The 26,799-nt window shown below is 40.4% G+C and overlaps 2 protein-coding genes across 5 annotated transcripts in view; both read right to left on the reverse strand.

Moving 5' to 3' along the window:
• LOC127630827 (drebrin-like protein B) overlaps nucleotides 1–2,744 on the reverse strand; it is a 29,980-nt gene extending 27,236 nt beyond the window's left edge. For all 4 annotated transcript variants that reach the window (XM_052108636.1, XM_052108634.1, XM_052108635.1 and 1 more), the window contains exon 1: nucleotides 2,527–2,744. In XM_052108636.1, the coding sequence (XP_051964596.1) occupies nucleotides 2,527–2,609 (83 nt within the window). In that variant the 5' untranslated portion in view covers nucleotides 2,610–2,744. The remainder of the gene's footprint in view (nucleotides 1–2,526) is intronic.
• Nucleotides 2,745–7,967: 5,223 nt separating this feature from the next.
• On the reverse strand, nucleotides 7,968–23,826 carry LOC127631232 (ubiquitin-conjugating enzyme E2 D4). The gene is made up of 7 exons (XM_052109296.1): nucleotides 23,592–23,826; nucleotides 19,080–19,143; nucleotides 18,807–18,838; nucleotides 17,914–17,991; nucleotides 17,711–17,816; nucleotides 14,465–14,558; nucleotides 7,968–9,059 (listed from the first exon to the last, which is right to left on the reverse strand). Exons 1-7 carry the CDS (start codon nucleotides 23,613–23,615, stop codon nucleotides 9,014–9,016), a joined length of 444 nt encoding a protein of 147 aa, XP_051965256.1. The 5' UTR covers nucleotides 23,616–23,826; the 3' UTR covers nucleotides 7,968–9,013.
• Between the last annotated feature and the right edge of the window lie 2,973 nt (nucleotides 23,827–26,799).

Below are 26,799 nucleotides of genomic sequence, written 5' to 3' on the forward strand. Positions count from 1 at the left end.
TTAGTAGACCTCCTTGCTCGTACACGCTTTTTCAGTTCTGCCCAAAAATTTTCTATCAGAAGTCAGGGCTTTGTGATGGTCACACCAATACCTTGACTTTGTTGTCCTTAAGCCATTTTGCCACAACTATGGCTGTATTCTTGGGGTCATTGTCCATTTGGAAGACCCATTTGTGACCGATCTTTAACTTCCTGACTGATGTCTTGATGTTGCTTCAATATATCCACATATTTTTCCTTCCTCATGATGCCATCTATTTATTGAAGTGTAAAAGTCCCACCTGCAGTAAAGCACCCCACAACATGATGCTGCCACCCTCATGCTTCACGGTTGGGATGGTGTTCTTCGGCTTGCAAGCCTCACCTTTTTTCCTCCAAACATACCGATTGTCATTATGGCTAAACTTTTAAATATTTGTTTCAAACAACCAGAGGACATTCCTTCAAAAAGTAAGATATTTGTCCCCATGTACTCTTGCAATTTGTAGTCTGGATGTTTTTATGGTGGTTTTGGAGCATTGGCAACTTCCTTGCTGTGCAGCCTTTCAGGTTTTGTCGATATAGGACTCGTTTTACTGTGGATATAGATACTTGTTTAAAGGTTTCCTCCAGCATCTTCACAAGGTCCTTTGCTGTTGTTCTGGGATTGATTTACACTTTTCACACCAAACTACATTAATCTCTAGGAGACAGAATGCGTCTCCTTGCTGAGCGGTATGATGGCTGCTTGGTCCCATGGTGTTTATACTTGCATACTATTGTTTGTACAGATGAACGTGGTACCGCCGGGCATTTGGAAATTGCTCCCAAGGATGAACCAGACTTTTGGAGGTCCACAATTGTTTTTTTTTCTGAGGTCTTGGCTGATTTATTTTTATTTTCCCATGATGTCAAGCAAAGAGGCTCTGAGTTTGAAGGTAGGCCTTAAAGGGGTCATATAATGCCATTTTTGTACAAGTTAATATGAATCTTTAGGGTCTAAATGAAAACTTTGTAATATACTTTTATTAAAAATTCTCATTAGTATTTTAAGAAAACACTAATTTTACCTGCTCAGAAACAGCTCTGTTTTCAGCACGCCGTTTCAGTGCATATGACTTTAAATGATAATGAGCTTTGGTCACCCCGCCCCTCCGTTAGGGTTAGCAATTTGCAAAGATTAATATAAAGGTTAATAAAACGTTACACTTACTTCTTCTGGAGGTGCAGAGGGAATATAAATAGTTGGTACCGAATATTTTTTCAGCAGCAGCTTCTTAGCAAAACCAGCTTTATACTGACCCTCGTTTATAAAGCAGTCTGGTGAAAAATGATTCGCGCAAACATGAACGCATTGACGTTGCTCGTGGGGAATATTCCCATCGTAAACAAAACTCAGCCACTGCGTCTTCAGCGGTTCAGATTTAGGAACATCAAAATGACTGCTGTGTTCGTTATTACACCGAAGAACAGAACACCACAATCGCTAGGCGCCATTCTGCTCCAGTGTATCAACAATGATGACGGACTATGATTGACAGCTCGCTCACGAGCGAGGGCGGGTCTGTGTTGAAACACTGCTGTCAATCAACAATCCTGGGAGGGGCGTCCGACCGTGTGACGTCACATGGTCGAACGGCTCGATTTGAGGCAGGGGAAAATATATAAGGAGATTAAAACAAAAACACCTGATGGATTTTTATCATAATAGGATGTTGTGTACAGGCACAGCCAACACACATTTCAGTACAATCAACTTGAAAAAGTGCATGTACCATTATATGACCCCTTTAAAATACATCAACAGGTACACCTCCAAATGACTCCAATTAGCCAATCAGAAGCTAATCGACTTATTGTCTAAAGGCTTGACATAATTTTCAGGAATTTTCCAAGCTGCTTAAAGACACAGTTAACTTAGTGTATGTAAACTTCTGATCACACTGGAATTGTGATATAATTAATTAAAAGTGAAACGATTGCATGTAAACAATTGTTGGAAAAATCAATTGTGCCATGCACAAACAAGTTGTCCTAAACAACTTGTCAAATCTTTAGTTTGCTAATATTAAATCAGTGGAGTGGTTAAAAAAATGACTTTTAATGACTTCAACACAAGTGTATGTAAACTTCTGACTTCAACAGTAACCACAAAAAAAAAGCTGAAAATCAAGTTGGGATGCTTGTGAGTTGACCAAATTAACGGATCTAATAGGTATAAGGATAAACAATAGCAATGCATTGGGACCAAACAATATTCATTATATAATTTTAACTTTCAATGTGGCTGGGAACAACAGTGCATTGCTGGGAGGATCTTCTGTCTACTGATCCAGTTCAGTGGTTTTGGGCATGCCATTAAGTGAATGGTGGATGAACACAGAAGATGTGCAAGGATCTGGTTTACATGATACATGGACATTGCATTAATTAAGATAAACAGTAATGACTATTGCAGTGATGATCAGCACATGTAGTGTGATTGTGGAGCCAAAGCAGCAGCTAACATGCTAAACATAAGAGGTCAATGACTGTAAGAGACACTCACCAGTTAGTCTCTGATTTCTCATCCACCACCTCGTTATAGGCCGCGATGAGGGCTGGGCCGTTTTTGCTCAAGTTCACAGCCATAACGGGGAAACCGGTGTGTTTTTGACCGTCCGACTCAGGGGACAGACGCTGCAGTGAACTCCGGGGATGGATGAGAATATCTCGGCACTACGCAGACAGGAAGCGCACGGAGCCACAGCACGTAGCTCTCTCCACTTCGGGGCGCAACATTACTAACCCTAATATGGGAAAGGACAAGCTCATGAATATTAATTACGCAACGTGCAGTTCGGCCTTCTGATTTGCTAAAAGGCATAGGTTGGTGTGTGGGCGGATCCCAGCCTGCGAATGAATGCTTGACTTGTGAAAATTAATTAGGTTGTGCCAGAGACGCTTTGGAGGGTTGCCGAGCAACGTCACCACAACTTAATTAATATTCATGTGAAAATGTCTCTTCGTAGTAGGATTTGTAAATAAAAAGTCTAGCAAACACAGAGCGTGACAAAAACGGCATCTGCTGGCCTGACACAGAACTGTAGACGGGCGGACATGGTTACGTGGTTTATTGTTGATTACCCAAGTATACAAAACTTTTCAAACTATTAAGCCTTTCTGGGTAACAAAAAAATATATTGATCATGATTTTAAAATCAAAGCTAAAATATACCTAAAAATTAGGAACAATTTGTGAAGAAAAAATAGAGAAGAGAAGAAAGAAAGTCCTCTTTTATATTTTATATTAATTTCACAAGGGTCATTGCTGAAGCATCACTGCCAAACCTACTGTTGGTCACGTATTGGTTGGTCAGGTTTCATTGCAATATACCCAGTATACACAATTGTACAATATATAACGATGTCAATGTTAATTGTTCAGAAAGATACAAGACTGTTACCCCTGTAACAGTTTTGGCAATTCCACACCATTCCGGACAGGATAAGTCTCTGTGAATTCCATTGATTATGCCAACAGTTTTAAAAGACTACAACGTAGTTTGAAAAACACAGCCATTTGTGTTCTCCGGGCCTAAGAGGAAAAGGACCATCCAAGCTGTTATCAGCGTCAGGTCCAAAAGCCAGTGTCCGTATGGGCCAGGGGTGTGTTAGTGCCCATGGCATGGGTAACTTGGTGAGAGGGCACCATTAATGCAGCATATTCTGCCATCCAGCATGGTCTTTTCCAGGGACGTCCCAACATTTTCAGCTGGACAAATTCAAACCACATACTGGTTGAATAAGCAGAGAGTGCAGGTGCTAGATTAGCCTGCCTGCAGTCCTGACCATCTCCAATTGAGAATGTGTGGTGCATTATGAAGCGCACAATATGGCAATGAAGACCCCGTACAATTATGCAGCTGCAAACCTGCATAATGGATGAATGGGGGAAAATTCCACTTTTTAAACTTAAAAAACTTGTGTCTTCAGTTCCCAAATGTTTAATAAGTGTTTTAGAAGAAATGGTGATGTTTCACAGTGGTAAATGCTTGACCATCCAAACATGATTTGAAATTACTGTATATTAAAAACAAACAAACAATGAAATTCACAAGGTAAAACATCATGTAATGTGCAGTTGTGGTGCTTTGTGGAACACAGTACTAATGTATTCATTTGGGAAGAGTTCAGAAATCAATATTTGGTGGAATAATCCTGATTTTCTATCACAGCTGTCATGCGTCTAGACATACTCTCTACCAGTCTCACATTGCTTTCGGGTGACTTTATGGCACACCAAAAATTCAACCATCCCACTACCGTGATGCATTTATAAATGATACTTTTTACTAGTTTTTTTGTTCTGTAATTCTTATTCTCAGTGGTGATTCTCATACTGTCATACAATAACGTTTGACTGTATTACAACAAAAAACTGTAAAAGCTTTTTTTGTAAAAAACTATTTTTTGCATGAAAATGTTTTTTGATACGTTTCCCATTTTCTTATCGTAATGTAAATAATAATAAAAATATCGTATTGTTACTGTTATGTATAATATATATATATATATATATATATATTGGAGCATCACAATTTTGGCACCCATTCACTTGCATTGTATGGACCTACAGAGCTGAAATATTATTCTACAAATCTTCATTTGTGTTCAGCAGAAGGAAGGAAGTCATACACAACTGGGAAGTCATTTTTCATTTTTGGGTGAACTATTCCTTTACAAATAGCTCAATTTTACAGGACAGTAGATTGACAGAGTGTAGACACAGAAAACAGGTCTTGTTCATACAATAACACCAAGAGAACATCTTAACCAAAAGGAGCTTTATTCACCAAAGTTGACACCTTGGACGTTAGTCTCAGCTGGACTAAGTCTGGTTTTATGAGGACAGAGCTGGTTAGATCACAGGGCTTCCTAGCACAAACATTTAGCAAGGAGAGGTCATTATGGCTCTATGTATGTGTGTTACACACAAAACAAAAGTACACAAATGATCAATAAAAGAAGAGTAAAGAACGGTTGACTATACATTGATGGTTAAGGCTAAGGTTTTATTGAAGGACTTGGGAGAGGTGAGAAAATGGAGAGAAAGATCCCTGATAACTTGCAAATGCCTGCAGAAAAAGGTTGTAGACTATCAGAGTGCAAAGCATGCTATACTGCCTTAGCGCAAATACCTCACAAATCTACTGCAGCAAAGTGTTGCACCTCGACTGGACCCAAAAGTATTTGGCCTCTTAAAAGCAACACGTGTAATGCACGAATGCCATTGCATTAGATAACTTCCAGATAAGATCTGGTTGTCAAGTGATAGTGGTACATGTCCATAGTTCACACTCTGCTAGAATAAAAAAAAAAAAAATGGTTAAAGTAATGGCAAAAATGTATAAAAAAATGTAGTTCTAAGAAAACGTCTAGCATCATTTTGTTATCCTAATGCAAAGGCATTCATACATTCATACATACTTTTTTAAGGACACAGTAAATCCAGGCTGACTGCATCTGAGCTGACGACTGGAAGACGACAAATAAATAGCAAATAAATAAAAACGTTCAACTATTCGATGCACAACCAGTGAGCCACATTTAGAGATGAAACATTTTGCAGATACGAAGAAGACAATACCTGTGCTGTAGAGGAAGGTCAAGGTTAGGAAAAGGTGGCATAAAAGTTTACATTCAAAATTGAAATAAAAAGATACAGAACACCCTCTGTGGACAGTGTACCCCCCATTTGTGTTATATAAACACTCAAAGGGATAGTCCACACAAAAATGTAAAATCTGTCATCATTTACTCACTCCTCATGTCGTTCCAAACCTGACTTCCTTCTGCTAACACAAAAGCAAAAAGTTAGGGACTGATAGCTTCAGTCAACATTCAGACATTTGCAATGAAAAAAGATGCAATGAAGGTTATGTTGACTGAGGCTAGCATTCCTTTTGTGTTCTATGGAAGAGAGTCATGACATCATAAGGGTGAGTAAATGTGAGAATTCTCAATTTTGGGTGAACTATCCCTTTAAAAGCATGCCATATTCAAAGCTAAAATCCAAGACAAACATCAATTCCTTTGAAGTGGTACACAAATATGGTGCTAAACATAATCGTGACAATATTTAGCCCTTTTCAGGGGGTCTTCGGCCAGTGAAATGTGACATGGGCTTTTGTAGAGCAGCACCAGAAGGTGAGGAGATGTTCACACTTTCTTTCCCAATAGGTAGCATTTCACAACTTCCCAGTCGTTCAGTTCAAACAAGTGCAGAACATTTCTCCTTCTGCTTCTTCCCTGCTCTGTGTAAACATCCAATTCAAAATAGGCAGCCCAAAAATTATGCATTAAAAAATAAAAGTCAATTTACAGCTAAAGTACTTCAGTCCAGCACCTGTGCTGATCAAACATCAAACGTACCATCTACACTGTCAAAAAGTTAGTAATATTAGTGACTAAAGGAACAAGAGTATCTAAAGAGTATTAATGATTACACTCTTGCAGAAAGATTTGTAGAAGAAAAGCACTATACATCCCAAAAAATATTGCATTCATATGCTATGATGCAAAATCACATTTGGCAGAAATGTTTTCCAAGAGGATTTTTTTTTTTCAAAGCGGTTCCACTCAGTTTTTTTTTTTTTTCCACAATTCCACAGGTCAGCATTTTTGCTTCCTTGTTTTTTTGCAAGCAAATTTGGTGAATTTTTAAGACGTTTAAAAATGTGCTTCCAAAGGGGTCGTTCACACCAAACGCGCTTTGCCTCGTTCTGCGTTGTTTTTCAATTGTTCTTAAATGTAAAAATGCATTGGATGGACGTCTTTGATTGCTGCGCAGCATCCCGCTGTTTTTCTTTTCTTTTTAGTGCACAGGACCGCTGCATTCTAAGGCCAAGTCCTCACATTAGGAAAACCGTTTTTAGTTTCATAAGGTCATCCTTTTCGAAAGTATGCAGTAATGGAGTGAGTCTTCTAAATGCTCCATTTTCAGTGGAGGAAAACGCTGTTCTAATATGGATAAGCAACATGGTCACACCCAAAGTCGGAATGTCATTTCCGAATATTCCAGTGCCGTGACATCGTCCCCCATTATGGCGAGTAACGGACAAGTGCTATGTATCATCAGATTTTTTGCAGTGGTTCAAGTTTGTTTAACTACAAATGTGAGGTGACTGATGGGAGATCCGGGTTCTCAAACCATATTGAAACCAGGAAGTAGTTGTGTTTGCTTAATCAGTGACGAGCGTGATTCGGAAGTTACATTTGACCTTTAACATTACAGTTTTACTCCATTCATGATTAGGTTTAGGGTTTGGTGTTAAAGTTAATAAAAAATGCATTCCTTACTGTATTACATAATTTATAGCTGAAAACAACTTGCTTTTGCCGCCCCTCTGTGGGCATTTCACCAGGAAACTGATTTCACGCATGCCCATGTTAAAAAACATTTCCCAGTTCGACCACTGGGGGCAGTGCTTTGAATTTTGGTAAGCACAGATTGAAATTAACAACCTAAAGACTTTTCAGTCTTTTTCAGACTGAAAAGTCAACCTACGATTTATGAATTCACTGTGAAATCAGGCTGGGACAAGAGGTGTAAACATAGCAACATTTCAAACGAGAATGCATTAGGCCACATCCACACTTCTCTTCTCTACTCTACTCTTCCTGCTTTCAGAGGCATGCAGTAATGGTGAGCATTTTGCAAACGCTCCATTTTTGCTGTTCTAGTGTGGATGAGAGGTGTAAACATACGGAATGAAAGTGCTTACAAATGAAAATGTGTTAGGCCACATCCACACTAAAACGAAAGTCAAAGTAAAAACAAATTTATGAGCTCACCACAGAAATGAACAAACGTGATGTTTCGAGCTACATGCCCTTCATCAGACTAAATGGTCACTCTCCAACACACCCATATATACACCGGTGTATACCAAACAAGAAATCACATGACAGTATCACATGATTTCCTAAGTAGGTAGAAATGGGGGCATTTTGGACTCTGTTTTCGGTAGAAGAAAACATAATTTTACTGTGGGTGAAATAAACGTATGGAAATTCATACATTTACAAACAAAAAGTGTGGGTATATCCATGTCACTTTTTTAGCGCAAGAACACGTTTGGTTTGAACGGCCCCTAAAGTAACTTTACAATACTTACCAAAACAAATACTTATACATCTGCCATATCATGCACATGCGGCTGAGCGTCAAAGTCGGTTACAACTGAAACGGAAACTCCAGACTGATCGAAGAATATGTCAATAGGAGATATAATTAAAACCTAATAAACACAATTTATGTCTAATTTTTCAACAAAAATTATATCACATTTGCTCTAAAAGGAATACAAACTTTAGTTTCTTGATCACATCTAGAGGTGTTTTATGGAATAACACTGGCATGGCACAAAGTTGGAAGGCAGACACAAATTGGTAATCCATAATAATTGTTTTTTAAATGTCTTGTTTACATTCTATTTTAAACTGAACCTGCTTTATTCAAGTTATAACCTGAATAGACAAAATTTTCAATTTGAGTGTACACAAAACAGAGCTTTCCTTTGGAACTCCAAATCTGATGGGCAATAGTTAAGACCAGCATTCCAACTTCAGCCCAACAATTCCTCATTCGGAAAACATAAAAGTGACATCGATAAGAGCACATTGACAAATGGAGATGACAAGTGTAAGAATGCCAACAGTAGCACGGAGAAAATCACAATAACAATAATAGTAGAACTAACAGTAGTTCAAGTCTAATTTCCTGGGTTGTGGTACCCCGAGGTTTGTCCGGTTTTACAGTTTGCCAGGAGTTTTCCAGGCTAGGCCGTTCTGACGGCGGGTATGGTAGAACAGCACATGACAGCAGTTTCAGCACACAGCAGCGGCTCTCATCTCATCACCTCTGCCTTCTGTCTCCCTTCCGATGGTTTGTTGTTTAGTTGTCCCCACCCCTCAACATTCACTCCTCTTGTTAAAAGTAAAAAACAAATTTTTCTGTCCGTTTGCTTCTTAAGTGTTTGATGCAGGCAAACTCACATTGCGTACTTTTGCGTCCATTCTCTTGCTAGTCTGTTATACCTACGGGCAAAGAAAAGGACACAATTATGTTGCTATTCTGTACCCAGTGCTGTGTTTTGTTGTTTTGTCTAGCTGTTTTTCTAAAGAAATGTAGGATATGTGGATTCAAATGGATTGATTCATATCAGCACAACATTAGCATTAGGGCTTTTTCACACAAGAGTTTTTGTTGCAGAAGAAAGTCTGTTTGGAGTGTCTCAGGAGTGCACAAGGAACTTTACTCTAGTTTGTTTGACAATAGGGATATGAGGTACAGTAGTCTTGCAGAGCTAGATTTTTTTAGGGGATTTTCTCTCCTTTCCTTCCCAATTTGGAATGAGCTCACACGATAGGTACACCTGTACATTTACTTATTCATGTGATCATCTAATCAGCCAATCGTGTGGTAGCAGTGCAGTGCATAAAATCATGCGGATTCGGGCCAGGAGCTTCAGTTAATGTTCACATCAACCATCAGAATGGGGAAAATGTGATCTCAGTGATTTGGAGCATGGCATGATTGCTGGTGCCAGGCGGGCTGGTTTGAGTATTTCTGTTACTTCTGATCTCCTGGGATTTTCACACAACATTCTCTAGTGTATAGAGAATGGTGCGAAAAACAAAAAACATCCAGCGAGTAAGAGACAATGGCTTGTAGAGGACAGAGGTCAGAGGAGAATGGCCAGACTGGTCCAAGCTGACAGGAATGTGACAGTAACCCAAATAACCATGCATTACAACAGTTCTGAAACTACAACATGTCGAACATTGAGCCGGATGGGCTACAGCAGCAGAAGACCCCTCCGGGTACCACTACTGTCAGCTAAGAACAGGAAACTGAGGCTGCAGTGGGCACATGCTCACCAAAACTAGACAGTAGATGATAGGAAAAACATTGCCTGGTCTGACAAATGTGGAGGCCCACTGCAGCCTCAGTTTTCTGTTCTTGGCTGACGGAAGTGGAACCCAATGTAGCCCATCCGCCTCAAGGTTTGCCATGTTGTGCATTCTGAGATGCTGTTCTGCTCAACAAAATTCTCACCAAAAGCTTGAACCAGTCTGCCAATTTTCTGTTGACCTCTCTCATCAACAAGGTTCCACAGAACCGCTGCTCACAGGATGTTTTTGGAACCATTCTGAGTAAATTCTAGAGTCTGTTGCACATGAAAATCCCAGGAGATCAGCAGTTACAGAAATACTCAAACCAGCCCGTCTGGCACCAACAATCATGCCACAGTTGAAATCACTGATAGCTCTTTTCTACTGACATGGTTGGGGTTCCTGGGCCGGTGCGAATTCTCGAACTGTTCCACGTACTTCCACCGCAGAAAAGGCCGTTTCTTGTTCCACACAGGCACTAAAAGCTTGCTGGTCTCAACGCAAGGAACCGATTACGCCAGGGGGCGGAAGACAATGTTTCGTCATCAGGTTAGGTTTTCCCATATAGTATAAGAGGAGATACGAAATGATGCACATCGGCTTCAATCGGACGGTTGACCAAATCATAAACTAATTGAAAAAAAAAATTAAAATGCAGAACAGAAAAACCTAAGCAAAAATTGCAGGGGACGGGGCAGCGATGTTGTCACGAATGACGGTGAAGGTAGAGTCGGGTCGAGGATCTAAATGCAGCAGGTTTTATTAGACAACAGGGGTAATACAAAACATGAATAAAAGAAAACATCCACGAGGGGAAAAGGAAAATAAACACGAAAGGCAAACAAAGGGTTAACTCAACACGGAAGGTAAACACGGGGATAGCTGGAGTGAAGACGACGAAGGAAGCATGGGAACAGGCATCTACATACAACAAAGACCGACAAGGGAAAGGAGAAACAGACACTGTTAAATACACAAACACAATGAAGACTCAACGAGACACAGGTGAGAACAATGAAGAGTGTAGGCAGTGGGAGGGGCCAGGAATTGTGGGAATTGCAGTTTTCACGCTCGGACAGTGAGACTACGGGCGGACAACAGGGAAAACGTGACATGGAATGGGAGCGGTGACAGGTGAAACGGAAAACACGGAGCAGACCAGGAAACATGACATAAACGTGATGGGTGAAAACAGAGCACATAGGACAGACAACACCGGAACGTTACATAATCCCCCCTCAAAAGGACCGGATTCCAGACGGTCCTAAGAGACAGGAGGGAAAAACCAACAGGAATAAACAGATGTACAGGGCGAGAGGGGCTAGAAGGGAGGAAAAACAAACAGACCAAAGGGGACACAAGGCACACAAAGACAGAGTAAGGAGGTACACGGAACAATTAGGCAGTCCATGGGGGCACAGGGGGAAAGGCAGTCCACGGGGGCAAGAAGGGAAATGAGACAGTCCACGGGGGCACAAGGGGCAGACCGGAAGACCAGGGAGGCCGAGAGGGCAGGTAAGCAGTCTCTGGGGGTGTGTGAAGGGAACTGGGTCAGGTGGCCTGGGGGTGAAGGGAACCGGGTCAGGTGGTCTGGGGGGCGTCCACCGGGTAGGGACAGGTTTAGGAGGCCAGGGAGGTTTCGACCGGGCAAGGACAGGTTTGGGTGGCCCGGGAGCTGGCCGAAAGGCAAGGGCCAGTTCAGGGGGCCTGGGAGGTGGCCACACCACAGAGGCCAGTTCAGATGGCCCGGGAGCTGGCCACTTGGCAAGGGCCGGTTCAGGGGACCTGGGAGGTGGCCTCAGGACAGGGACAGGTCGAGGAGGCCTGGGAGACGGCCACCGGACAGGGACAGGTCCAGGAGGCCTGGGAGGCGGCCTCAGGACAGGGACAGGTCTAGGAGGTCTGGGAGGTGGCCGCAGAACAGGGGCCAGTTCAGGGGACCTGGGATGTGGCTCCAGGACAGGGACAGGCTTAGGTGACCTAGGCGGTGGCCATAGGGCTAGGGCTGATTCAAGGGGCCTGGGAGGAAGAGTGGCCACTAGGGAGCCAAGGAGCCAAGGAGGACTTCTGAGACGGAGCAGACGAAGACTTGGGTGGTGGCGCCGAAGGAGGCGCAGGCAAGGCCGTAGGAGACCCTGGGGGCGGAGCTGCAAGGGGCTCTGGAGACGAAGCTGAGGGAGGCTCTGGGGGCTCAGGAGGCGGAGCTGAGGGAGGCTCTGGGGCCTCAGGAGGCGGAGCTGAGGGAGGCTCAGGAGGCAGAGCAGAGGGAGGCTCAGGAGGCAGAGCAGAGGGAGGCTCAGGAGGCAGAGCAGAGGGAGGCTCAGGAGGCAGAGCCGTGGGAGGCTCAGGAGGCAGAGCCGTGGGAGGCTCAGGAGGCAGAGCCGTGGGAGGCTCAGGAGGCAGAGCCCTGGAAGGCTTGGGAGGCTTGAGGGGCGGAGCCCTGGAAGGCTCGGGAAGCTCAAGAGGCGGAGCTCTGGAAAGCTCAAGAGGCGGAGCTCTGGAAAGCTTCGAGAGGAGGAGCCCTGGGAGGCTCGGGAAGCAGAGCCCTAGAAGGTTCGAGGGGCGCTGGCTGTTGGATGGTCCTGGCTACTGGCGTTGGCCCTGGGACGGTCATGGCTGCTGGCGCTGGCTCTTGGACGGTCCTGGCTACTGGCGTTGGCCCTGGGATGGTCATGGCTGCTGGCGCTGGCTCTTGGACGGTCATGGCTGCTGGCGCTGGCTCTTGGACGGTCATGGCTATAGGTGCTGGCTCAGGGACGGTCGAGGCCACAGGCGCTGGCTCAGGGACGGTCGAGGCTACAGGCGCTGGCTCAGGGACGGTCGAGGCTACAGGCGCTGGCTCAGGGACGGTTGAGGCTACAGGCACTGGCTCATTGACGTCTGAGGCTACAGGCGCTGGCTCGGGGACGGTCGAGGACTCTGGCTCGCTCACAGTGACATGCGTGGGCTCTGGCTCGCCTACCGTGACAGGCGTGGGCGCAGGCTCGCTCACCGTGGCTGACGTGGGCGCAGGCTCGCTCACCGTGGCTGACGTGGGCGCAGGCTCGCTCACCGTGGCTGACGTGGGTGCAGGCTCGCTCACCGTGGCTGACGTGGGTGCAGGCTCGCTCACCGTGGCTGACGTGGGTGCAGGCTCGTTCACCGTGGCTGACGTGGGCTGGAGAGCGGAGGCCTTCCTTCTCCTCCTCCTCCGGGCAGACGAAGTTGGCAGCGCTGGCTCGTTGATGTGGGTAGGCATGGGCTCAGGTTCGAGAGCCGGAATCTCGAGGGGTGGTTTGTCGGCCGCGAGTTTCCTGAGGGTGAGACTCACGTACTCCCTCCACGTGTGCTCTCCGAATTCCAGCGCTTCCCGCCACTGGGCTGATGATAACCCGCCCCGGTAGATGAGCTTCAGGGAAGCGTCGTCGAACCCGGTGTGGATGGCAACCGTGGAGAAGAGCCGTGAGTACTCGCGAACAGGAAAACCTGCATGGGCCAGTGTGGTGAAAACCGCTGCTAGATCCATTTGCAGGTCAGTCTTTCTGTCACGAATGACGGTGAAGGTAGAGTCGGGTCGAGGATCTAAATGCAGCAGGTTTTATTAGACAACAGGGGTAATACAAAACATGAATAAAAGAAAACATCCACGAGGGGAAAAGGAAAATAAACACGAAAGGCAAACAAAGGGTTAACTCAACACGGAAGGTAAACACGGGGATAGCTGGAGTGAAGACGACGAAGGAAGCATGGGAACAGGCATCTACATACAACAAAGACCGACAAGGGAAAGGAGAAACAGACACTGTTAAATACACAAACACAATGAAGACTCAACGAGACACAGGTGAGAACAATGAAGAGTGTAGGCAGTGGGAGGGGCCAGGAATTGTGGGAATTGCAGTTTTCACGCTCGGACAGTGAGACTACGGGCGGACAACAGGGAAAACGTGACATGGAATGGGAGCGGTGACAGGTGAAACGGAAAACACGGAGCAGACCAGGAAACATGACATAAACGTGATGGGTGAAAACAGAGCACATAGGACAGACAACACCGGAACGTTACAGATGTATTGGACACTTAGCTGCCAGCTAACTAACTGGGACATATAATTCAGTCAGCCACTCTAGAGACAAACATCGAATTGACGGTGTATTCTGTAGCTGATCTCGGTTATTTATTAAATCTGCAAACTTTTTTAGCTTTCATTACACTCTTCTCATCTTATTTTGTGCATTGTTTTGTTCAGTAAGGAGATTGTGATGGTTGATGTGAAAATTAACTGAAACTCCTCTCCATTACACTGCTGCCACACAATTGGCCGGTGAGTGTACATAATTAAAAACAAAATACAATTATTATTTTGTGCCACATAAATATAAAACATCTAGAAAGCATAATAACTTGTCATGTTGAACAGCTGATGCTAAAACTTATCTTACACTATTCTAATGTGAAAAAAGACGCTTAAACAAGAGTTCTGTTCAATCAGCCCATGTATTGCAACTGCCTATAAAGACAAAATACATTCAAATCTGTTACAGCAATGTGCATTAAGGTTACTCACTTTTCTCTGTCTGCTTTATATGTATGTGCAATCTCAGGTACCAGCGGGTCATCTGGGTTCGGGTCACACAACAGGGAGCAGATGGACAACAGGACTGAAAAGAAGCACGGGAACAGATTAAAACAATAGAATTTCAACTCATCCTTTATGCGTAACTGTTTAAGAGACACAATAGCAACAGTAGTTCCTGAAGACATTGAATGTGGTGTTTAACCTATATTTACAGAAGAAGATTTCAGGTATATGATATCATGCCTCCCTTACATACACACGCTCCATGTGTTTGTTTGTCATATAACAAAAACAGCTTCATATGGAGTGATCCAAACTAGGTCATTGCTTATAACAAAGAGTAATCACGGAGGTCTAACAGCAGCGCCCACACTGGGATCAGCTCTGGATGAGTGCTCTGTTATTAGTGATAAATACCAAGGCTTTACAGTACACTAAACAAACAGTGCTTCTGCCTTCCTGAGACCATTACAATTCCTCAATGTTTCCTACTTTAACAAAACCTGATATCTAAGTATCAAAGGACACAAAGGTGACAGAATATGGACATCCACGACAATAATTTAAAATAGAATAATTATTGGCAAAAGACAGGACGCAACTTATTTGCGCAAATCAGTTTTGAACTTGCATGCGAGTTATCGGCTGGAACTGGATTCTCCAACACCCTAGTTTAAAGGTGAAGTGTGTCATTTCTGCGCCAATAGCGTCACTAAACGGAACCGTAAAACAACATTTTTTAAAACGCTTTCCAAACACTACTCCTATCTCTTTCTGGTCAAAAACCAGATAGTCCCACCCCAAACTCACACTGTTGTATAAGCCAATGTTGCTTTTTTGGACTTATCGAGGTGCTCAAACAAACAGAGCAATGTTTCGAAAGCGCCACAGAGTGACAGTGTTTACATTTTTGGGGGAATCAACCTACAAATGGCTTTTAATAGTTGTCTATCCACATTAAACTGGAATAGATTTAATGACCCTCTAGATTAAGCGATTCTTTAATTTGGCAACTAAATGTTTCCTTTTTTCTTGTAGTCTGGAGCCCTAAATATTATTATATTTGTCTTCAGACAAAAACACTATATTAGAGCATTTCCCAATAAATACAATTAATTAGAGATGGACTGACAATCTGTCAGTCTTTACTGATAAAATTGGACACAAAAGACTACACAAGTGTGGGGCTTTGAACAAGTAATAAATAACCAAGTTATATAAAAGCAGAAATAAAACAAGAATAAAAAAATCTGTTATGGATATCAGTTATCAGACACTTAAGCAGAAAAAAGAAAATCAGTATCGCATCGGTCATTAAAATCCAATATCAGTCGATTTCTACAACTGCAATATTAGGGAAGCACTTACAGTATATGACATTCTTTTGTCTGATAGCTATAACAATTTTAACAAAAAACTACAGGCTGATATCGATGCTGATATTTTGCCATTTACTCACCTTAATTTGTCATCAGATCACTGATTGACTTAGGAATTATGGGTAACACTTCACAATAAGTTTGCATTCACCAACATTAGTTTACTACATGACTAGAACTAACAATAAACGATACATATTAAGCTTGGGTAATGTTATTTTCAAGATGCATTTTTTTTAATAAACAGTTGTACAGTATACGATAGCATTTTATATATTGCATTATGAACTAACTTGACCTAAAACTGAACAATTGTATTTTCATAAATGAATATTAACTAAGATTAATACATTCTGTAATAAAATATTGTTAATTGTTAGTTCAAGTTACCTAATGTATTTACTAATGTCAACAAATACAACCTTATTGTATCAGGTGTTATGCAAATTATAAAAATTTGCAAAGAGCGACGAAAGCTATTTTATTGTTCTAACAATAAATAAATAAAGGCAGACTGCGGACGGTGGTTTGACAGAGAGAGAAAACGTTTATGGGCAGCTGTCCGTTTGTGTGTTTGTGTCTTTTGGTTTTAGTTCTTTATTAAAAATATTATTTATATTGTCAAGCCGGTTCTCGCCTCCTCCTTTCCATTGAACTGCTTTACACTCTCAAAACAACTCTTGCATATTAATAAAGCTGCATATTGCCAATTTACTTCATGATAAGAAATACACAGTGACACACATATTATGATTCAATAAGTCACGAGCAATCACGTTATAATCTAGCTGCATTAAGTGTGCGAAAGTGTGTGCATCAGTTGGGTGCAGTTTCAATCTCTCCCCCTTAGATCAGGACACTTCGCACAACTCATAAAGAGGCGCTGACTGCACAGAGAAATGCCAGTTTCGGAATTTGTAGTTATTTACAATACCTGCTTCCTTATTATTTTAACTTTAATAAAGGTATTACACATTAAATATAAATGCATTAAAGACGTAACATGGGGTGTTTCCTTTAAAGACGCTCGACGCGTAACTTTTGCTTCAGCGGAGCGGCAGATCCTCTTATTCCGCAACGAGAGTGCTTCTGTATTTAATTATTTGGTATTTTTGTATAATTCCTTCATACTTTGCGATCTACATCACCTGAAGCTGTGAAAGTTTAGAGTGCATCTGGACTGTGAGCTGTGTTTTCTTCCTCTCCTCAGTTAGGCGGGAGCTGCAGTGCTGCTCTAGTGCGCCATCATTAGTTTCATGTGATCTCATGTTACATTAATGATATAAATGTGACAACAAAATTTTTTTGTCTACAATCTTTTATTGTCCATGTGTCGATAACGTTGACTAATCTTTCAGCCCTACTATTAAAATGTTTTTTATAAACTTTGCACTGCACAATACATGAAATATATTTTAAATAAACCATTGATGTTACTTCTATCAGCGTTTTTATGCTTATGATATGACTGATATTTGGTCAAATTGGCCGATAAATATCCGTTGCCAACATGTCAGGGCATTCTAATGCCATACTGTATATCTTATGAATTTAGCAATGAAGTGCTTGATTTTACATCTACAATTAAAAATCTGAAATTTTAGTCATTTTATGCTTGTAATATCCACCTATTTACAGGTTTGAATTGAGTACAGTGAACCAATATGGAAATGCACTGTTTCGTTAGAGTGATTTGTGCTTCTGTGAACACATTGTTAGATTCACTGTGACTGTGGTGGTTACCATGGCATCAGTCTGAATGAGGCAGTGTAATAAAATGTCCTTTCTACATTCAACTCACTTGTTAATTGTGCTTGTTATACACATGAGTGTTCAATCCTGCATTCATACTTACCTTTCGATACAGTAAGTGCAGGTGACCATTGAGATCGCAGGATGTCCAGACAAATACTACCATTACTGTTAATGTTAGGGTGGTAGATTTTTGTCGTGAATGCGACCTGCAAATCAACACAGAGTCTGTTTGCTGTCTGCTTATCATCAATCTATATTTGATTAATGTGTCCAAATACACCTGAATGTCCCAATGACACTGACCTTTGGTGGTTTAAAGGGGTAGTCTGTGGGGAAATGAATTGTAAGAAAGAAAACTCCTCCTTGATACGGACTGTCATTCTACAAAAAAAAGAGGACTCAGTGTTGTTAGTGTTCCAGTATGCAATGTATTTCATAGTATTACAACAATCACAAAATAAATGTTTTTTTTTGTTTGTTTTTTACATAAGTTTATAGACAAATAAATGTTAAGGACAAAATAAGGCAATGCTGTAATAATTTATTTTTAAACCAACAATCTGCTGTCATGTATTATAACTATGCTATCAACCGCTTTAAGACAGCTTACAGCTTTGCTGTCTTAAAGCTACAGTAGGACAAATCAGCCCGTTTCTTAACTACACTAAAGGGAATATTTCACCCAAAAACGACAATTCTCTCATCATTTATTCACGCTCATGCAATCCCAGATATGTATGACTTTCTTTCTTCTGCACAACACAAAGATTTTTAGAAGATTATCTCTACTCTGTAAGTGAATGGTGGCCAGAACAAGCACATAAATGCAGCATAAAAGTAATCCATATGACTCCGGTCTTCTGAAGCGATATGATTGCCAACCATGAATTTTTTGGAATGATTTTATGCTGCCTCTATATGGTTTTTGGAGCTTCAAAGTTCTGGTCACCATTCACTTGTATTGTATGGACCTACAGAGCTGAAATATTCTTCTAAAAATCATACTTTGTATTTCGCAGAAGAAAGAAAGTCATGCACATCTGGGATGGCATGAGGGTGAGTAAATGATGAGAGAATTTACATTTTTGGGAGAACTATTCCTTTAAAGCATTTAAAGGGTAGAATGTGTCCCCTTTAAATATAAAATTACATTTTAAAGAGTACTAATCTGAACAAAATTAAGCAGAGATACTTACTGGTCCCATTATTGTTGCCTGCCAGTGAAACACTGAAAAACATTGTATTTCCATTATATGAAACCAATATAGACAGTATTGAAGCATATTAAGAGTGTATCCGGTGCGTGCCAAATGTGCTAGTTAATGTAGCTTCATCTGAGTAGGAGCCCAATATTGTTTTCTAGAGTGAATATGTGTGAATATGTTTGTAGTGACTGCAATTCATAAAGTGATCTGACAACTTCACCCCATAATTAATCAATTACTTTCTCTCATTCTTTTTATACTCACAGTCCTCTCCAACAGGTCCTGCTGAACATTGGGCTGGTGGATCTCTCTGTAGGTCTGTCAATTCCTGAGGAAACAAAGCCATAAAACATTGAACCAAAGGAGCCATATCATGAATAACAGCATTTTATTTTAAATGTTCAACAAGCACATATGGGTGTGGTATATTTCAGATGACCACATACTTTTGGCCATGTAGTGTCTCAATGCTTTTTTAGTTTTCAACAGATTGGTCCGCCTTGATGAACGACAGTATGAACTACATCGGCAAGCAAAGGTTAGCCAATCATGACAAGTAATTTACATACAGAAGGATTAAATATACAGTAGCAGAAAACCTAAAAACAAAGGAAACCTGGTCCAAATTTTATCAGATAGTATCAAAACTCTTTCTAAAAACTGAATTTGGCTCATGGTGCTGTAACGTTGTTGCCAAGACACACCTATAATGCTTTGGCTCTGAGGTTTGTTCACATATTGAGATTTCAGCAGCTCTGCCAGCACAACCAACGCTATGACACTCATATGATAGTACTTTACAAACAGGTCAGAGAACGAAATACTATTGCATAAACAAAAGAAGTCTTCAATTCTGGATCCCCCACCCCCTCCTCCCCAGAATCGAAGCTCATACGGGTTGCCGGGTGGAGGACACGCAACAGGAACGAGTAAACTGACAATGGCTAGTAAAGAGCCATACACAGTAAGTTGATCAGCTAAGGTATATGTTTGCAATGTTTTTATTGTTTGTAAATTATAAACCAGCTCATGTGGATTTTGTATAACTCTGTCAAAGTTAAATGTATTACTGGTTTCCATGGCTGCAGTGCGCTGGGTTTGTCCACTATCTTGTTTTAAATCTGGGAACCCGGGTTGTCGAAATACAAATGGGCAGTGGGCGGGATCACACAGGCCAAAACACAAACAGAAATTCCGGTCCAGAACAGACATTTCAAAGTATAATATAAGGCTGTAGCATTGTTTTCAGAGAAGCCAGTATTTCAACTTATCATGTTAAATCTCTGATTACATATTATGATAATTGTATGCTTTAGGTACAGTAAATATATTATATATTGCAACATTAACTAAATTAAAATAATTAAATGTAATTTAATTTGGTTAAAGATTACTCAATTCAATTTAATGGACTTTTGTTATGTAACTGAAATGCATAAAGGTTCACATTACTGTACTACTATCATTTTTATTCCATTGCAATAAAAATACTTAGGGATCATTATGCAACACGCAACTTTTGATTTTGTTTTGGGGTGAAACGAGTACACTGTTCTTTAACGGTTTTGAGAAATTCACCCATATAGGTGCATTTTTATTATATTATGGTGCAAATGAATCGGTCACTTGATAATATGGCTTAAACTGATGCAATATTTTACCAAGTGTTTGATCCATGTGTAAGGCTCATAATCACATTTCTGTTGTTGTTTCTGCATTTACAAAATCATCAGCTTTCCCGTTCAGCCCTTGTCATATTAACAATCTTACATATTGTTTGTCTTATGTAGTTCATAATATTACATTATTACAATAATAAAAAAATTGCTCCTGATCTAAATTTTCCCATGCATTAGACCGGAGTTTTCCAAACTTTTTGATGCCCCCTTCCTTAAATATAAAAGGCAGCTTTACTGTATTTTCATGTATAAATACAAATTCTACTGTGTGTAGAGAGAAAAGTGTGGTATTAAATATAAAGATAACATGCAAGCAAAATTAAATATTTGGATTTCATATTGTCATAATTAAGGAATCTAAAACATTAGCTCCAAAAATAATTTTTATATTAACTTTCATTACTTCCATACAGTATTTCAAACTTAGTTTTTTGACATTTCCTGCGGACCAACTAGCTCCCCCTTAACCCCAGTTTGAAAACCCCTGCATTCAACAATATTTACAGTGACATGTCTGCTGTCCCTTAATTTGTCTTCTAAAAAAAATAGTTAATTCTGACTATGTGGGTCAACATTTGGCATCATGTGTAATTGTAATAATTCATCTGAAATATCTCATAGTGTATCTCATTCCCATGGCCATGTCACTCCTCTAATTCACTCCTGGAGTGTATATGACTCACAGTGAAGCAGATAGAAGCAGAGTTTACAGCTGTTCACCAACAGCACTTTTAATAACTTGAACTTCCAGCACACTTTCAACAAAACTTAAAGTGACTTAAGTGATGAGACAGATCATATCTTAAAATAGAAAACCACTCTTAGTTTGTTACCTATCTGAGCATGTTTCATTCATCAGAAAGCAACAATATGAGTTTAAGTTAAAGCCTATTTTCTGGCACAGTCAACTTGCTATTTACTGATCTATTTTCTCTGCTTTCACTTATTAGTTATTAAAAGTAAAAAACGAAGCAATATGAATATGATGAATGAACAAATAGTGTTCCTTGAGAAACGCACACCAGACACGGAGTTACATCAGAGTTGTTTTTAAAGAGGGCGGAGCTTTGACAGTCTACAGTATTTTTGTTTTTTGTTTTCTCTCTTAGGACCCCTTGTTGATGTAACATGGCATTTGGCATAAATAGCTGACATCTAACAATAGGCTAGTCACTGACCAGAGACAGTTCATGGGATCTGTCTGTGCAAAATTTCAATAAAACATCCAAAAATATGCATCCAACATTATATGAAAATAAACATAAGAATGGATCTTCGAAGTCATTTCACACTGGTGTGATTTCAGTGTTTCAGTCTAGCCTTCAAGGAATATTTCACCCAAAAAAGAAAATTCTGTTACAGAGACTGTTTAGCCCGAGATGGAACCACTTGTATTAAAATTAATGGGAGAAATTGGAAAAGAAGTCCCGCCTTACTGGTAAAAGAGCCAATCACCTTTTAGATACAGAATTCGCCTGCTGTTAATTCGAGAATGTGCATTCGCTGGAAAAGCCTTTAATATACTGTGATCTGAAGTAAAGAAGTACAATTTATGATACTTTTTGATTTTTGATATTCATTACTTGATGCTTTGGCTTCTTTTGGAACCATTTTTGCTGGCTGAGAAGAAATGCACAAACTAACTCACCAATTTTTGTCTGAAACTTAAGTTATTTGATATGTTTTAGCCTACTTGTTTTTTGATGTCATCTACTCACACCTTAAAGGGATAGTTCACCCAAAAATGGACATTCTTTCATCATGTATTCACCCCCGTGCCATATCAGTTGTTTATGACACAAATGGAGATTTTTAGAACAATATTTCAGCTCTGTAGGTCCATACAATGAAAGACCAAGAGAATGGTGACCAGAACTTTGAAGCTCAAAAAAGCACATAAAGGCAGCATAAAAACAATCCATGTCTTCAGAAGTGATATGATTGGTGTGGGTGAGAAACAGATCAAAATGGAAGTCCTTTTTTATTATTACTATAAATCTCCACCTTTTACCAGCACCGACCAGTAGGTGGAAGAATGTGATGAATGCATGAAGAATGTGAATGCCATAAATAAAAAAAATGTAATGTGGGAGTGAAATTGGAGATTTATGGTAAAAAAGGACAAACATTTATCTGTTTCTCACCCACACCTAACATATTGCTTCAGAAGACATGGATTAAACCACTGGAGTCAGATGGACTGCTTTTATGTTGCATTATGCATTTGTATTCTTTTTGGGATCTTGGAAATTATGGTCACCATTCACTTGCATTGAATGGACCTACAGAGCTGAGATATTCTTCTAAAAATCTTAATTTGTGTCCTGCAGAAACAAGTCATACACATCTAGGATGGCGTAGGATAATGATATCATTTTCATTTTGGTATGAACTCTCTATTCCTTTAATATAAAACGCTGGGAAATAAGAAATCACTGCAGAAATACACAGATTCGGCGTGATTTTTGTTACGTGCTTAAAGTCAAATGTTATGCGGCCAGGGTGGTGAATCTGTTAAAAATACCCTCCGCTGTCCCAGTGCCCTATTTGCCGAGCCATATATGGACACACTGACATTGGGGTTCAGCATGTGGCAACTTGAACGCTGTTGTCGTCCATCACGCATGCGCGTCCGTCGCGCGTCTCTCATTCATGATGAACGACAACAGAAAAGACACATTTTAACAATCTTTAGAATTTAAACGCACTAAAATTCCACAAACTACTCTTAACAACGCCTGTTAAACCTCTGATCTTGTGTTCTTGTGTGTGCAGACTCTTATTATACAACATCGCATAACCACAATAGACATTGGTGAACACAGATTGCGCAAACAAACACTTGCGATCAGCCTTATATAAAGTAACGGTGACTGTTTATAAAAGCACGCCGTGAAAATGTAAAACAAAGAGACTGTGCCTGTCGAATGCATGCATCCACCATTGGCCATTCGTCTTTGTCTAAGCAGATGGGGACAAAATGATAAAAGTGCGACTGTACATTCACAAAGACAATGATGAGAGATGATGATGAGGTCATTGTTAGAGGCTGTGAGGTTATGCGATCCACAAACGCACACAATGAACACAGACTCACCTTTTGGATTCTTTTCAACGCCATTTGCTCGCTTTATCACAGCACACTATTTAATCGAGTTCAGACACTACTGGCCTGTACAGTTTGGATGGGATCGCGGCTGTTGATTTTCCCACAACAATGTCACACGTTACATTTGTAATAACACTAATGCACAGATTTGGGCATTTACAAGGTTGTTTTAATGGCAGTCGCCGATTTGAAAAATTCTTACCCCCTCTAACCTCACTGACAGTTTCAGTACTGTACTAGCCAGCAATAAGGAAATATCGCGATATAACGCAACGACTGTAGTTAATATCGCGATACTAGGACGTTCAAGGTGATCTTGGGAATTGTAGTTCTCTATGAGTTCGAACTGTGGAGAACAACAGATTAAATCCCAGATTCAAAACACTGATCTATATATATCCGTGATTCATGTTAGCAAGCGTAAAGTAGCGGTTCTTAATGAATGAGACGCTTTGGAACGCTGAATAACCTGCTTTCGCGAGGAAACAGCTCATCACTTAATGAATTAACCGTCTATCATTTAATCTTCAACATGTTTTACACTCAAAAAGCCGTTTGTAGTTAAATATATGGAGTTTACTACAAATAAATTGCTGTTTTACAAGATAAGTCACGGAAAATTTTGCGACAGGGTGTCAGTTTATAGCTCTCCGTATTTCTTTGTATGTTATCCGCAAACGGTGACTTACTGTCGTAACACGATTGAGCCGCAGAGATGATCTCAGTATAAAATAATCTCTGGTGATACACGATAAATTTCGCAAATCAACCAGTAATCAGACTATAGTCAATTGCTAATTTAATTGACAATGTTTCTATGAAATAAACTCCATCATTTCCTCCCACTGATGAGATTTCTATATCACATAATTGTATACATTATATTTTATTTACTGTATGTAGCATGATAACTTAATTATTTAAAAAAATAAATTGGTGGGTGTTAAAGGTCATGCTATTGTGGCTCAAGAATTAAGGTTGGTGATATCTCCAGAGATCTTCTCTACCTAAATTACAACCTATGGGAGAGAATGCAACGAAATTTAAAAAATCTTCTTGGGAAATTGAACTTGCAGAAAGCTAAGGTTATGTCTATTTAGCCCTGTATTAAGTTATTTTGTATAGATTTTAAAAATACTTTCTGAATGCATTGACCAGAAATAAGAAATCAAAAACGGATCTTCTGGTAAAAATAGTAATTTGTTTAATAAAATGTTTTACACTGTGTGACATGAATATGCATCAATAGCATTTTTTTTTTTTTTTTGTCACTAACATTTGTATACAAAATGTACAGATCTATTTTGTTCGCAAGTTCGAATCCAGGGTGTGCTGAGTGACTCCAGTCAGGCTTCCTAAGCAACCAAATTGGCTAAATATTTTGTATCCCCCAGTTGTGTAATAATAATAAAAAGACCACAGCACAGACAACATCTCAAAGACAGCACGATCATGTAGATTTACACTACAATATCAGGAAAATAAGACCCTTTGTCTCTCAACATGCCACACAACTTCTTGTTCTTTCACTTGTCATGACTAGACTGGACTACTGTAACGCTCTCATTGCAGGCCTCCCTGCATGTGCAACTAGACCCCTGCAACATCCTGTTCTTTAATGAACCAAAGAGAGCGCTTTTTACACCACTCCTTGTCTCTCTCCACTGGCTGCCGGTTGATGCACGTATCAAATTCAAGGCTCTGATGCTAGCATACAGAACAGACACAGGGTCTGCTCCAGCATACCTAAAATAATTTCTGCTGAGCTTTGTTCCCACCAGAAGCCTGTGGTTGGCTAATGAGCTGTGCCTTATACTAACACAAAGAGGCAATCTGACTTTTGGTCTCACTGTGTCTCGTTGGTGGAATGACCTTCCCAAATCCATCTGTGAAGCAGACTGTCTTAAAAATATATATAAATATATATATATATATTCTTGTTGCACTCTCTGTTGTGGATACTACTATTCTAATGCTAGAGAAACTTTGTAATTCAGCACTTTTCATGGTGTCTCCTTAAGATTAATCACTTATGACTCTTTTGTAAGTCGCTTTGGATAAAAGCATTTACCAAATTAATAAATGTAAAAGAAAGAATAAATGTAAAAAGAAAACAAGCGTGTTACGACAGTAAATCAACTTTTGCGGAAACCATAGAAATAAACGGGGAGAGCCGTAAACTGACACCTGCCTGTCGCAAAATTGTCAGCGTCTTTTCATATAAAGCAGTACATTTATCATATTAAACTCCCAGCCTTTCAGATATGAATGACAGAGCCACCACACGTCTTGAAAAAGTAATAGCAAAGGACACTGATCACCCCATGAATCAATTTTTACATTGCTACCCTCAGGTCGCAAATAGATGACTTTAAGATGGAATAAAATGTTTCGTCTCATCAGCCACACATATATCCCTGCAAAAGGATTGTTTTATGTGAAACATTTAGAAGATTAGCGGACAGGCGGTCAATTCATTAAGTGATGAACTGTTTCCTCACATCCCTTCAAAATCGGCCTCTGGTCTCCTCGCCACTGGCGTCGCCAGTATATGGGGGGTAGGGCAGTGGTGGCTCAGTGGTTAAGGCTCTGGGTTACTGACCAGAAGGTCAGGGGTTCAAGCCCCAACACCACCAAGACACCACTGTTGGGCCCTTGAGCAAGGCCCTTGAACCTATCTGCTCCAGGGGTGCTGTATCATGGCTGACCCTGCACTCTGACCCCAGCTTAGCTGGGATATGTGAAAAATAAATAATTTCACCATGTATATGCAGAAATGTATGTATAATGTGTGACAATTGATCAATTTACATTTTTTAATTTTTAGAATGTCAAAGGGATCGACGCGTTATGCATTGCTTTGCTAATCCTGTAGGCGCATTGGTAGAAGGGCTCTGATATCTGTAGCCACAAGAGAGCGCTGTTTGATTATTTGAGTGATGGAATAATTCATGCTCATGTGACGCGCGTCATGTTAACATAACTTTAAAAATGGGAAGATTTTATTAAGATTATATTAATATTTGAAAAAATATTTATGTAAAGTAAATAATTGTTATGTTTGGTGCTGTGAAATAAGTCAAAAGCAAGAGTTTGTGTCTGTGGAGCGACAGATAGCAAATAAATAAGGCCTTTTTTTCATATATAATCTGTCATTCATATAATTGTCTTATATGATAGGTAATAATATTATATT

The sequence above is a fragment of the Xyrauchen texanus genome, chromosome 37, assembly GCF_025860055.1.
Source record: "Xyrauchen texanus isolate HMW12.3.18 chromosome 37, RBS_HiC_50CHRs, whole genome shotgun sequence".
In the NCBI taxonomy this organism is placed as follows: domain Eukaryota; kingdom Metazoa; phylum Chordata; class Actinopteri; order Cypriniformes; family Catostomidae; genus Xyrauchen; species Xyrauchen texanus.

Excerpts from the sequence above, each read along its gene's own strand:
- LOC127631232 (XM_052109296.1), bottom strand. The coding sequence starts at position 23,615 with ATGGCGTTGAAAAGAATCCAAAAG. Across the intron at positions 17,817-17,913 it reads ACCCCTTTAAACCACCAAAG|GTCGCATTCACGACAAAAAT; the intron begins GTCAGTGTCATT and ends GTTGATTTGCAG. Across the intron at positions 14,559-17,710 it reads TGCACTTACTGTATCGAAAG|TCCTGTTGTCCATCTGCTCC; the intron begins GTAAGTATGAAT and ends GCTTCTTTTCAG.